The sequence below is a fragment of the Bactrocera neohumeralis genome, unplaced genomic scaffold, assembly GCF_024586455.1.
Source record: "Bactrocera neohumeralis isolate Rockhampton unplaced genomic scaffold, APGP_CSIRO_Bneo_wtdbg2-racon-allhic-juicebox.fasta_v2 ctg1247, whole genome shotgun sequence".
In the NCBI taxonomy this organism is placed as follows: domain Eukaryota; kingdom Metazoa; phylum Arthropoda; class Insecta; order Diptera; family Tephritidae; genus Bactrocera; species Bactrocera neohumeralis.
The window spans coordinates 27,163-38,981 of NW_026089667.1; the positions used below are offsets into that span (position 1 = coordinate 27,163).

At 53.5% G+C, this 11,819-nt stretch overlaps 2 protein-coding genes across 2 annotated transcripts; both read right to left on the reverse strand.

The window, feature by feature from the left end:
- Positions 1-641: 641 nt before the first annotated feature.
- Positions 642-2,231, reverse strand: LOC126766449 (sucrose-6-phosphate hydrolase-like). Its single transcript, XM_050484227.1, has one exon. The coding sequence runs from the start codon at positions 2,229-2,231 to the stop codon at positions 642-644; it is 1,590 nt and encodes a 529-aa protein (XP_050340184.1).
- Positions 2,232-2,919: 688 nt separating this feature from the next.
- LOC126766450 (uncharacterized protein YfdK-like) lies at positions 2,920-3,387 on the reverse strand. The gene has a single exon (XM_050484229.1). The coding sequence runs from the start codon at positions 3,385-3,387 to the stop codon at positions 2,920-2,922; it is 468 nt and encodes a 155-aa protein (XP_050340186.1).
- Positions 3,388-11,819: the final 8,432 nt, after the last annotated feature.

The window sequence follows — 11,819 nt, forward strand, 5'->3', positions numbered from 1 at the left end:
TTTGCTGTGTGTAGGACTTTGGGGCCGCTCACTGGCCCCGTTTTTTCACTCTCCGCGCTCCTGCTGACACTGATACGTACTCTCTACCTGTATGGCGCAAATCGTCAGGGCCTTTTCCAGTAACGCGATACTTCTTTCCATCTGGCCATTATTGGCCATTCTGATCGCCGGCTTCTGGCACAGCTCCACCGGTGGGCACACGTTTATAACAATCGGCTGCGGCGGCGTTGGTACAGGCCGGAGATTCGTACAACCGGCGGATATCATCAGGCACAGCAGCAGCGCGCCACTGAGTAACGGCCGCGCCGTTTTTGCTGGTGGCCAGCTCGCCGGCGGCTGTGTCCCGATCGTCAAAGTATTCATGCGCATCCTGGTTTTTCTCCTGTAGTGATTTAATCTGTGCCGTAAGGCTCTTATTCAGCGCGTTAAGCGTATCCACCTGTAACTGCCACGCCTTAATCGTGTTTTCCTGCTGCCTTATCTCCTGCTGCTGCTGGCCAGCTCGCTCATGCGTGTTAAAGCTGTCATAAAGCACAAACGCCACCAGCCCAAAAACTCCCGCCACGGCCGTAAAAACTAACCCCTTCCCCATTGCTTACCCCATAAAAAAAGCCGGCGTTAGCCGGCTGTGTTTGTCGTCGTTAAAAACTGCTTAAAGCGTTATGATGTGCGCTGGCCAGCTGCAATGTGCCGCCCATGGAATACAGATAAATCCTGCGGTCGCTGATACCCGGCATGATGCGAGCCGTCAGCGGCATGGCCAGACCATCAATAAAGAGCTCCACCAGCGAGCGGTCAAACACGCCGTAGATTTTGAGCTGGCTGCCGCGGGTGATCGTTAAGGCGCGCATATCGTCCAGCCCTTCCTGGTAATAATTGCGCTGGCTAAATACTGTCAGCTCCAGCTCGTTGTTTTCGGAAACTTCAAACTCCAGTTTGTAGCCGGCGCCGATACTAAACCCGAACGTTTCCGCGCTGGTGGCATCGAGATCAAACACCAGCTCAAAGTCAAAGCTGGGGTTGTCGTCAGTGAGCGCCGTATGGCTGTCGGTTAACGTCAATGCGTCGTACATGGTGCCGGTAACGCGGTACTGCTCCAGCTCTACAATAGGTTTCTGGTGCAGCTGGCCATTAACGAGCTCTACCTCACGCGGCAGGGTCCAGCTGCCGGCGAAACCAAAGAATATAGTGGGCTGAGCATCGCCCCACATGTTGGCCCACCCCAGCAGGATTTTGCGGCCGTCAGGCGCGTCAAAGATGCGCGGTAACAGCATGTCGCTGCCGATATCCAGTTTCACCGCGTCGCCGGTGCGCTTGAATCCGTCAGTAAGGGAGATTTCGCCGGCAAACGTCACAGTCCGGTGCAGGTTTTCGTGCGGCGGGAGCGCCGTTACAGTGTCACCCGGAATCACACTTTCCTGGCCGTCCGGCGTGATGTGCTTCGTATCCGGGTAAACAGTGGTCTCAAGCGGCGTGAGCTGCGTTAAAGCCATAAAGGTGGCATCGCCTACGCTGAAAATCTGCGGGGCCGTCCACTGTTCAGCGTCTGCTTTTTTCTCCGTTAACAGGGTTGTCATGTAATCCCACTCGTACAGCGTGTAAGAGCGATACAGCGCCACACTTGACCGTACATGATCGCCCACCTGGTCCTGACGCTGGATAGCAAGCGTCATATACCAGAAACCTCCCTCTTTCCACACAATCGGATCCCCGATGTAGGTCGTGCCGCCAAACGGAGAAATTACCGCGCCCAGCTTCTGGAAGGTCTCACCATCGCCAGACGACGCCAGACACACATTTTCCAGATAGTGCGTCTCGCCCTTGTGCTCCAGCTCAATCATGCCGGTGTAATACAGGAAAACCATATTGTTAAAGACAACGGCGAAAGGACCACGGCAACCGTGATTATCAAATTTTGCTTCTGGCGCCAGAATGGGGTCCTTGTGCTCCCAGCGTAAAAGGTCGTTACTGACTGAATGGCCGATATACAGATCGCCGGCAGTAAGGGCAAACGGTGAGAAAGAGTAATAAGCGTGATACTGGCCGTTAAACCAGACCACAGAGGGCGCGCTCCCCATCCAGCCACAAGGGGCCACCAGGTGATAACGTGGGCACATGCTGGTGGAGTTTGGCTTCTGCAAGCGGTTTACCTCCGCGATTTCGGCAATAGCCTCACTGAGTACGGCGATATGCGCTTTTTCTTCGGGGGTTAACAACGTTTCATCTGTCATTTTGTGGTCCTTTTTATGCATTAGTTGAGGGAGAAATTTCTAACGTACGCTCGCCGCGCGTCAGGTCGTATGCATGGCGAATATAACCCAGGCACGAACGGCGATCGGCTTCACAAATATCATCTGCGTCACCGGCGTCAATCCGGCTCTGGAAGTCCACCAGCTGCTCGTTTGTGAGCTTTTCAAACAGCACATAAACATAACCGGCGTCGCTTATCACTACATGGTGCGGGGTGAATGAGGGCGGGATTTCGACAAACAGCGGTACGGTGATCGCGTTACACGTGATTTCAACCCTCTCAAACTGATCCCCGTCCGGGAAAAAGAAAGTGCAGACGGTTGGGTAAACATCCACGGTCGTAAGTCGCTCAATTTCGACACGGAAACGGGGCACGCGTACAGATTCTGTATAGCGGAAAAACGCGTTTTCGCTGGGCGTGTCCATCCCCGGCAGGATTGAGGAAACGATATTGCCGTGGGCATTGATAAAAAGGCTTTGCGTATCGCGTTGACGCGGCAGCGGGAGGCGGATTTTGTAAGTCATGGCTTTACCTTCTGTATTGAGTTTAATTCTGGCGTGCTACAGATTGTAGCAATAAACCCAAAAAAAGAGCCAGAAAAATCTGGCTCGAAATCAGCAAGGAATAGACTTACTTCATAGGACTAACTCACGAACTAGCAGGCTAATCTAAGCTGTGGCGCCCTCGCCCTCGCCGGCGAGTTTTTCAGCTATGGGGAAAAGCCCATCTAGCGCTGGTGGTTGAGGCCAGCGTATTGCATCATAATCGCTCTGGTCCGATATGTCGCGTGTTTCCAAAGCTTTTAACTGTGAAATATATCGCATAGTTAGCTTTAATTTTTCTTTGTCCTCGTCCGAAAGAATTTCGATCTCCAGTTCTGTGCGCCAGTCTGCTGCGGCCGCGTACGCTTCTTTAAGCAGCTCATCACGCAAATCTGCCGCTTTATCTGGCCAGTTGACCACCAGCGGCGCCATCACCGGCATACCATACTTATCAGGGACGATTGTACGGCCCTCTGACTGCCTCAGGAGCAAATAGTTATACCAGCGCTCAGAAATCTCCTTTGCGTCGTCTGGCCACCCTTCTGCGCTCGCCTCGTAGCGGTCTCGCAGTGATTCACACACAAAGCAGTTCATCTTTGCGCTGTAGTAAAAAATTTCCGTTACCATCCTTTTGCCTCCCAGTAAGAACTACCCTCGCCCGACCCAGCGTTATAAACAAATCTACTGGTCGTTACCCCCGAAACATAAACGTTCTGATCGCGGAAAATGTTGCTCCCTTCGCGCAGCGTTAACTGGACGTTTACACAGGCGCTGGGGAATTTATAAGGGAAGTTAATTTGTGTCTGATTGCCGCCGCCACGTGTTGCAATGCCCCACTGTGTGATAAGCCCCGTTGATTGGTCGATGTGATAGCCGGTGGCACTTTTTGAAATAGTGCTTTTCAGCGCAAAGCGGGCATCAAAGTTGGCGTAGTTTTTTGGTATCACCTGCTGGCCGGTGACATTTCCTGTCGCGGTAACGGCGCCTGTTACCGTGGCTGAACCGTTAATCGTTACGTTTTTCAGCGTAGCAGTACCCGAAACTGAGAAATTACCCCCGACACTGAGACTTTTGCCAGCAACTAAATCACCGGTTGACAGATTGAAACTTATCGGGCGCAGGGAGTTATAACTCCCATACGCATCATTAGCATTCGTCACCATCATGTACCAGTAATTTCCATCATTGCGCTGGAAAGTACCACGGCCATTGTAGGCAATGCGGTAGCTGTTTCCGCTGGTGGATTGCACCTCACTACTTACCCGCGCTATGCCGCCAATATTTACTGCACCGCTCAGTGTGGTCGTACCGCCTACAGACATATTTCCGTTACAGGTTAGCGATGCGGCCGTAACTGCGGCGAGTGTGGAAGCGCCTTTTACCAGCATTGAGCCGTTAATAGTGACGCTTTGTAGCGTAGCAGTGCCACCCACGTAGAAATTAGCGCCCACGCTGAGATTATGGCCGGCGACCACCTCCCCGGTTGTCAGGCTGAAACGCAACGGCCGCAATGTATTGTAAGAACCATACGGATCGTTAGCGTTCGTCACCATCATGTGCCAGCTCTGGCCATCATTGCGCTGGAACGTGCCCCGGCCACCGTACGCAATGCGGAAGCTGTTTGTGCTGGTGGATTGATACTCACTGTTAGCGCGCATGGTACCGCCGATATGCAGGCTACCCTCCAGCGGAATAGCGCCAATATCGCCTGGTGTTGGTTTGTTGTAATTGGTGTAAGACCTGATCCATGCACTCCATGAGCCGTCATAAAATGTGCGTTTATAAGTTCCATCGCCAGAATATGTGTCATAGAGCTGCACAACGCCGGCGGCCTGGTACACCCGCAAAGCGCCAGCCGCGTGTACCGGGTAATTTCGGGCAGCTGAGGTGTTTGCGTTCGCTGGCTGGTAATAGAGACCAGGGGAGCGAATCGCGTTCAGATCTTGCGTGCCTAAATACGTGGCCGTTTTAAAAATATCCAGGGAGTTGATATTGAAATCAGCGCTCAACGCATAGCCGTTAATCCGACGTGTAACCGGGACCGCGCCGATATCTGCCGGCGTTGGTTTATATCCGGTGTCGTAATAGCGCACCCATCCGCCCCAGCTTGTGCCATTATACTGACGCGTGTAGCTGGCCTGACCGTTATACGGATAGTAAAACTGTCGCACTGAGATGCGCGTTACGCCATTGGACGTGCTACTTACACCTGAAAAAATGACCACCAGCGCCCCGGCATTCTGCTGCGGGTAGTTGCGTGCGCTGGTGGCGTTTGCGTCGTAGTTCTGCGAGTAAAGGCCAGCCGTGACGATACTGTTTAAATCAGCTGTTCCCAGGCTCGCACGCGTCTGCGCACCGTTAAAGATATCCTGAGAGTTCAAAACAATATCGTTATTCAGCGCATAGCCGTTTACGCGGCGCGTGACCGGTACCGCACCAATGTCTGCCGGCGACGGTTTGTTATTCGGGCTGTATAAGCGAACCCATGCGCTCCACGATTTTGCAGAGTCGTTGTTAAAGCAGCGGAAAGAGAGCTGAGGCACGCCGGCATAGTTTGCGGCGATCTGAATGCGGTAGCCCGAATATAAGCCGGCCACATCCAGCAATGTAGCGGTAAAGCCAGGACTGTTTAGCGAATCGGCATACACGAAAGAAACGGAGTTAGCCGGCAGCGCGTTACAGTCCGTCACGGTACCGCCCTGGGCCCTCGCTACACCTCCATTTACGCCCACCACATTCCCCACCAGCGGGATACGGCCGGCGGTCAGGTCGCGCTGGCTTGTCTGAATGTCTTTAAACGCGGCCGTACCCAAAGCGCTGTAAATCGCGGAAGGATTGACCACCGTAATGTAACCCTCGGATTTATTCAGCAGACACAGCAGCGGCACGCCCGGCAGGATATCACCCGGCGACAGCTGGGACTGATTGCCCTTATACAGCGGAAACGTGCCCACAGTGGTGCTTCCCAGCGTTATCTGGAGCGTTGCGGCCGCCGTATTGCGTAACGTCGGAATAACTACCAGCGGGGCATTGAGCTCCCATTCTGTGGCGTCGTTTTCAAAGAAATCCGTAGGCAGTTTCAGGGTAAGGCCGTTCGCGGTACCGGCAGCTTTACCGCAGTTATAAAACGCCGCTTGCAGCTGGCCAATCTGCACAAAGGTGTTTTCGGCGCCACGGGTGGACATATTCCCCACAAAGTCGCCTAACTTCCAGCCTTGCTCCTTTGTTCCCTCACGGCCGCGCACAACCGTTAAAGTGTCATTACTGACGCCAGTTAAGTGCACGATCTCATGGACGCTTTGAGAGCTGTTCGTTAGCGTCAGTTTTGCAAAATAAGTCAGTGGTACCGTGGGGTTTTCGTAGTCAGTCGAAAGCATGTCACGGAATTTATCGCCTTGCCCCTGCAACAATTGCAGGGTTGTTTGCTGCGCTGTCACATCTTCGGAAAGCGCACCAGTAATATTGTTGCCAAACGTCAAAATTTGCATGTTACTGCCCCGTATTAGTGACGGTTATCTGATAGGTGTACTGGAATGGAAGGTAAACGGCTCCCTGCTCCATAGCGTCTTTTAAAAATGCGCCTATTCTGTTGCCTACTTCGGGATAACTGATTGTATAAACACCGTCTTGCACCTTAACCGATACAGTAAAGGTATTGTCCAGACGCGGATCCTTTCCTGACGCCCCATAAAGAAAGCGCGCTATGCGCCGCTTAAGCCAGGTGATCGTAAACTGCTGGCCATCGGCTTTGTAAAAATTCCACGTCAGTATGCGTTTAAAGAAATCGTCCGGGACGTATTCAGATACACCCGGCGTGTACGGCCGCAGGGTGTTATAGGGGAGATCGTTATATGGCACTGTGTCATAAACGCCCTGGCTGTACGTTTCCGTGCTGATTTGCTGCTCTGGCCGCTGCTGGCCATAAAGCCCCATGACAATAAAATCCAGCAGATCGCCGGTAACGCCTGAGGCTGGCCAGTAAGGGAGTTTCAGGCCGTTAACCGCGTCCAGATACTGCTGCGCAAGGTCGTTATAGGCCGTAAAGAACGCAACAACGTTGGGGTCGTCTGCGTACTGCACAAAGGGGTACGCGGGTATAATTTCTTTAAGAATCCTGGACACGTGTGATTACCACCTTTTCGGCCGTCGTCTTGAAATAAGCGTAAGTCTGGCCATATACCAGCTGGGTGTTTTGCGCTGGTGGCTGAGTCTTGCCGTTTATGGAAACGGTGATATTCACTGACGAAATAAACTGGCGCTCCACCAGCTTGATAATGGCGTTGATAAAGATTTCCTGTAGCTGGAAAAGGTTTATTGGATCGCCGGTGGTGATGGTGTTGATATAGCTGGCAATCTGGCCACGCGCTGTTACCTCCACGGCGCTGCTGTCGATAAAACTGCGTTGAGTTGATGACCACTGTAGCGTAATCCCCACGGTCTGCGAGCTGGGAACCACAAAGGGCACTGTATATTCATCAGGGTAATCGTAAATCTTTATCGATGCCTGGTCTGGCGTGGTGCCGTCCTCGTTTTTTACGTCGTTGGTCAGGACGCTGATATCCGGCACGCTGCTAAAAATGGCATAGCCGATATCGTTACGATCGGATGCGCTGGCGCCACAGACCACAACCCACTTACCCGCTGAGGGCTGGCGAAATGCAATCAGGTTCTCACTGACGCCCGTAACACGCCTGAGGGCGGCTTTTAATGCTGGTGGTGTGCCCTGAACGGCAAACATCCCCTCGCGCATCATACGCACACGGAAAGCGGCGAGACTTTCGGCTTGCGTCGGTGGGCTACCGGCCACCTGGTTATTACAGCTGAGGGTGTACTGGGATGGAACGCTACTCACCAGCTGGGTGACGGTACCGGCCGGGACCGCCCAGGTTCCTGTTTCCTGTGAAATGCACAGCTGTGGCTCAGTCTGGCCAGTGCTCGGAATGATGAATGACGTTACCACCATGTAGGTGTGGTTCCCGTCGCCCACCAGAAAACCACGCGATACCGGGAGCCCTGGCGTACCTTTAAACACCACAGGGACGCTGACGTTAGTTTCTTCCCCCTTAACGGTGCCGTAAATGTAACTGAGCTCCTCCAGCAGCGGCTCATTCACACCATAAGGGCTGACGCTGTTAATAATATCCACGCGCGCCTGGTCAAGCACGGCAAGCGCGCCGGTCGCTGTGCTGGCTAAATCCGTCACCAGCGCCGCCGGCAGCGTCACGGTGTAGCCGGGCACAATGTTGGCCACCTTCTGTGTAAAGGTGTCGTAAATGACGGTCGGATCCGTTGTCTGCGGTCCCGCCTCGCCTATGATTATGGGTAAGTCACTCACTGGTTAACCTCACACTGGAATAGTTTTATAAACGCGCTGGCCATTGTTAAACACCACATCAATAACGTAAGTCGGGTTGGTCTGGCTGGTGTCTTTGGTGATGGTCAGCGAGGAAAAATATTTGGAAAACTGCTGCTGAACCATGTTGACGTAATAATCAGGATGGACCTGAGTAACAATGCTTTGCTGTGCCGGTATGCCGTAGCCGGGATAAAACGGCGATTCGCCCATGTTCAGTTTCAGGGTCTGGATCAAAGTCGTCAGCCAGCCATAGGAAAAGTCCCCATCGTCCTGCTGTTCGACTGAAACCCACTCTCCGTTTACCCGTCCCCAGGTTCGCATACTCCCCCCTGTTAGCCGTTCGGCTTGGTTGATGTTTTGGTGCTCCCACCGCTCTGCACGTTTTTAACATCGTGGTCATGCGCGTTAACGCTCTTAACAGAGTCTGTGGAAAAGTCTTTTGCAGTCGTTTCGTTGTCGACGTTTAACGGGCCAATAAGTCTGGCCGTTGTCGCCCCGCCACCAGCCAGCTGCTGGATTGGCCCCTCCAGCCAGATATTACCTTTCAGGTAAATGTCCGGGGCCTGTAGCGTGATGGTGTTCGCGGCTTTCTCGGTGATACTGGTTTTATCTACAGTGATACTACTTTCAAAGCCCTCTGTACGTAAAATCGCACCGTCCGGCCCGTACAGGGTGATTTTGTTGGGGTCGACTTCTGAGTAGTTGACGTGCGCCAGCGGGATAAAGAATAGCGCGGCCATAGACGGCGGCGCCGCACGCGAGGGTAAACCTTTCCCCAGGCCGCACTGGTTTGCGAGCGATACCTCTGCGCACAGGGTCATGCCCTTATCGCCCACCTGAATGGGATAGCGGATATAGGGGAATGTGGCCACCGGTACCGTGACAGACGGGTAAACCACGCCCTGTTCTGGCAGCACGTCAAATTTAATCGTGACGATCTGCCCTGATACGGCAACCACGTGCGCCGGCAGCAGACGGCCACCGATAGCGTTATTATCGGCCGTTTTCCGGCCCATCATTTCAGAGAGGGCGACGTTAAAGGGATATTTCTGGCCTGAGCTCATTTCTCACCTTACACATATACACATATACACATATACACATATGCGTATTTACACATATGCACATATGTGCATCAGTTGGTTTCGTCGGTTTTCCGGGAGGCAAGCGGCGCTATTACGGTGTAAATCGTTGACCATGAATCTGTGCCGTTTGCATCGAGAAAACGCCCTACATGGCGGATACCAATCACAATAAACTCGCCGCTAAAACTGCTGGTGGTCCGGGGCGGGTAAGTAAACGCGGTGCTACGCATCAGAATGCCGCCGGCGCCGCTGGTTATCTGCGCCGGCAATGAGACCAGATCGCCGCACTGAATATCGGCCCGTAACGGGCATTTAAAGGCGATTTTATTAAAGCCTATCCATGACGGTTGGCCCAGCAGCTCGTAAGGCTGTATGGCTTTCGCTGCGCCGGCTACGGTGGTGGCCACGTCGCTATTATCAAACACCAGGATGCGCTCACCCTGCACCACTACGGAAATGCCAGCGTAATTTACGTTGATGCCCAGCATATTCACTGACTGCGAGCGAATCATGGCTGCAAACTGGCTCACCCGCCAGTACACCCCTTTCCACGCCTCGGACAAAATGAGATCGTCCGAAATGCTCACCTGAGTCTGCTTTTCCGGGAACGCATCCACCAGCGTGCGCCTGATAACGTCTGAGAGCTTTTCCCCTGCTTCTGCGTCAACGGTAATGGAAAACACTTCGGACTCAGTAGCGGGGCGCACGTTTGGATTTATCGCTACGTTAAGACACTGGTTAGCGCCTACCCAATCAGACCAGGCGTTTACTATGCGGCCGTTGAGTATCTCGCCCTGCTGCATCGCGTTGGCCAGCGGTAGCCCCGCTTCAAAACCGGCAAATATTTGCACGCTGCCGCCCACCAGCTGCACCGCCTGGCGCAGAATAGAAATCGGTACGCCGTACATTTTTACGATGGTGGCCGGGTCTATGAGGTCTGACGCGGTGTAGTTCACGTCAAATTCCAGCTGGAGACCAATGCCGGCGCGGGTGGTATACGGCCCAAAACGGTTGCCTGAGGCGTCAACCTGTAGCGCCTGGTTAATGTCCCGGAAAATAACTTCGTAATATCTCACCCTGTCACCTCAAACTGTCGTAGCGTTTCCCGGTAAACGATTTTCTCCGGCCGCAGCGCCAGCACCAGGTTGATATCTTCCCCCACCGGCGAGCTGATAACCGGCCGAAATTGCCGCGTACGGCCGCTGGCATCGTCCACTTTGAGATAAAGGCGCTGGGAGTAGAAATTCCATAGCACCGTACAGAAGTAATCTACGCCGCTGAGACGGGCACGAAACTTAAATGGCTGTTGGCTGGTGGGCTGATAGGGTATGTACGTAGTAGCCATTTCTTACCTCAAAAAAAAGGGGCCGTAGCCCCAGGTTAAATCTTTGGTATTTGCGGTACCAGATCGCCGTTAAAGCTCCACCCGTCAGGCACAAAGGGCACACCCTTCTGAATCTTGCCGAAAAGCCCATTTAGCGCGTCGGTAACATCCGACTGTGTAAGCGCCGGCTGGGTAAACTCAAACTGCCACTGGTACTGGACCTGTTTATTTTCCTCTGAGAACGGCGAAACATCGATAACGCGTTCCAGTAAACAGCCAGTGTACAGACACGCCGGCGTTAACACGTTATACCACCCACCAGACTGATTATGGCGTTCCAGCGCTGCCTTTAAGGTCATAAACGATAGCCCCTTTGTGGAGTAGCCGCCGTCTGTGGTACTCACTGGCCGTAACATCTGCATGGTGATCGTCTTATTACGGGTGATCGTGGAGTTGGCCGCCGTCACCTGGTCGTAAAAGTTGATTTCAGCGATTTCCTGATTCACCAGCGTTGTGCCCGGCGCCGGCATAAAGTGCGCGGCGTTGGGCTCGTTTACGCTGCCTTTGAGGATCCCGTTAACGAACGACAACCCCTCTGTAATGGCCACAATGGGGAGCGTGCTGCCGGGAATGTTTTCGGCTATCCCGTTAACCAGAAAGATAGGCGATAGCTCATAAGCAAGCTTAAAGGCGTTTGCGGCCGTGTTGTTAATCACTAATTACCCCCCGTTTGAGACTGCACCTGGGCGCGGTAGTCGGCGCCTGGCGTCTGGACCACTTTGATATCGGTCTGAGCGCGTACCGGTACCAGCGGAATATTGCGGCGCTGCGCGATCGCCGTATTGATTTCGCGCGTAGAAACTTCTTTCGCATCCTTCCCGATCTCCATGTCGATAATCGCGCGAATTATCCGCGCCTGGCTCACCACGTCGTTACGGTCAATCACCTGGTTCTGGTCTATCCCGGTCTGCTTTGAAACAAACGCTTTGTAGTTGTCGGTTTCGTTTTCATTGCGCGGCGCATACTTCTCCACGATTGACGAAATGGTGTTGGTACCGCGTTGCAGGTAAAGGTCCAGCTGGCGGTCAAGCGCACTAATCCCGGCCGCACGGTCGCTAAATACCGCGTAGCCGTCAGCGTCACGGGTTGCACCGCGCTGGCCAGCATAACGGAGGTTGCCAGGGTTGTTATTGCGATAGCCACGGGTATGGGACGTGTTTGCCGGCACATCAGGACGATCGCCGGCGGTGGACGTGGCCGT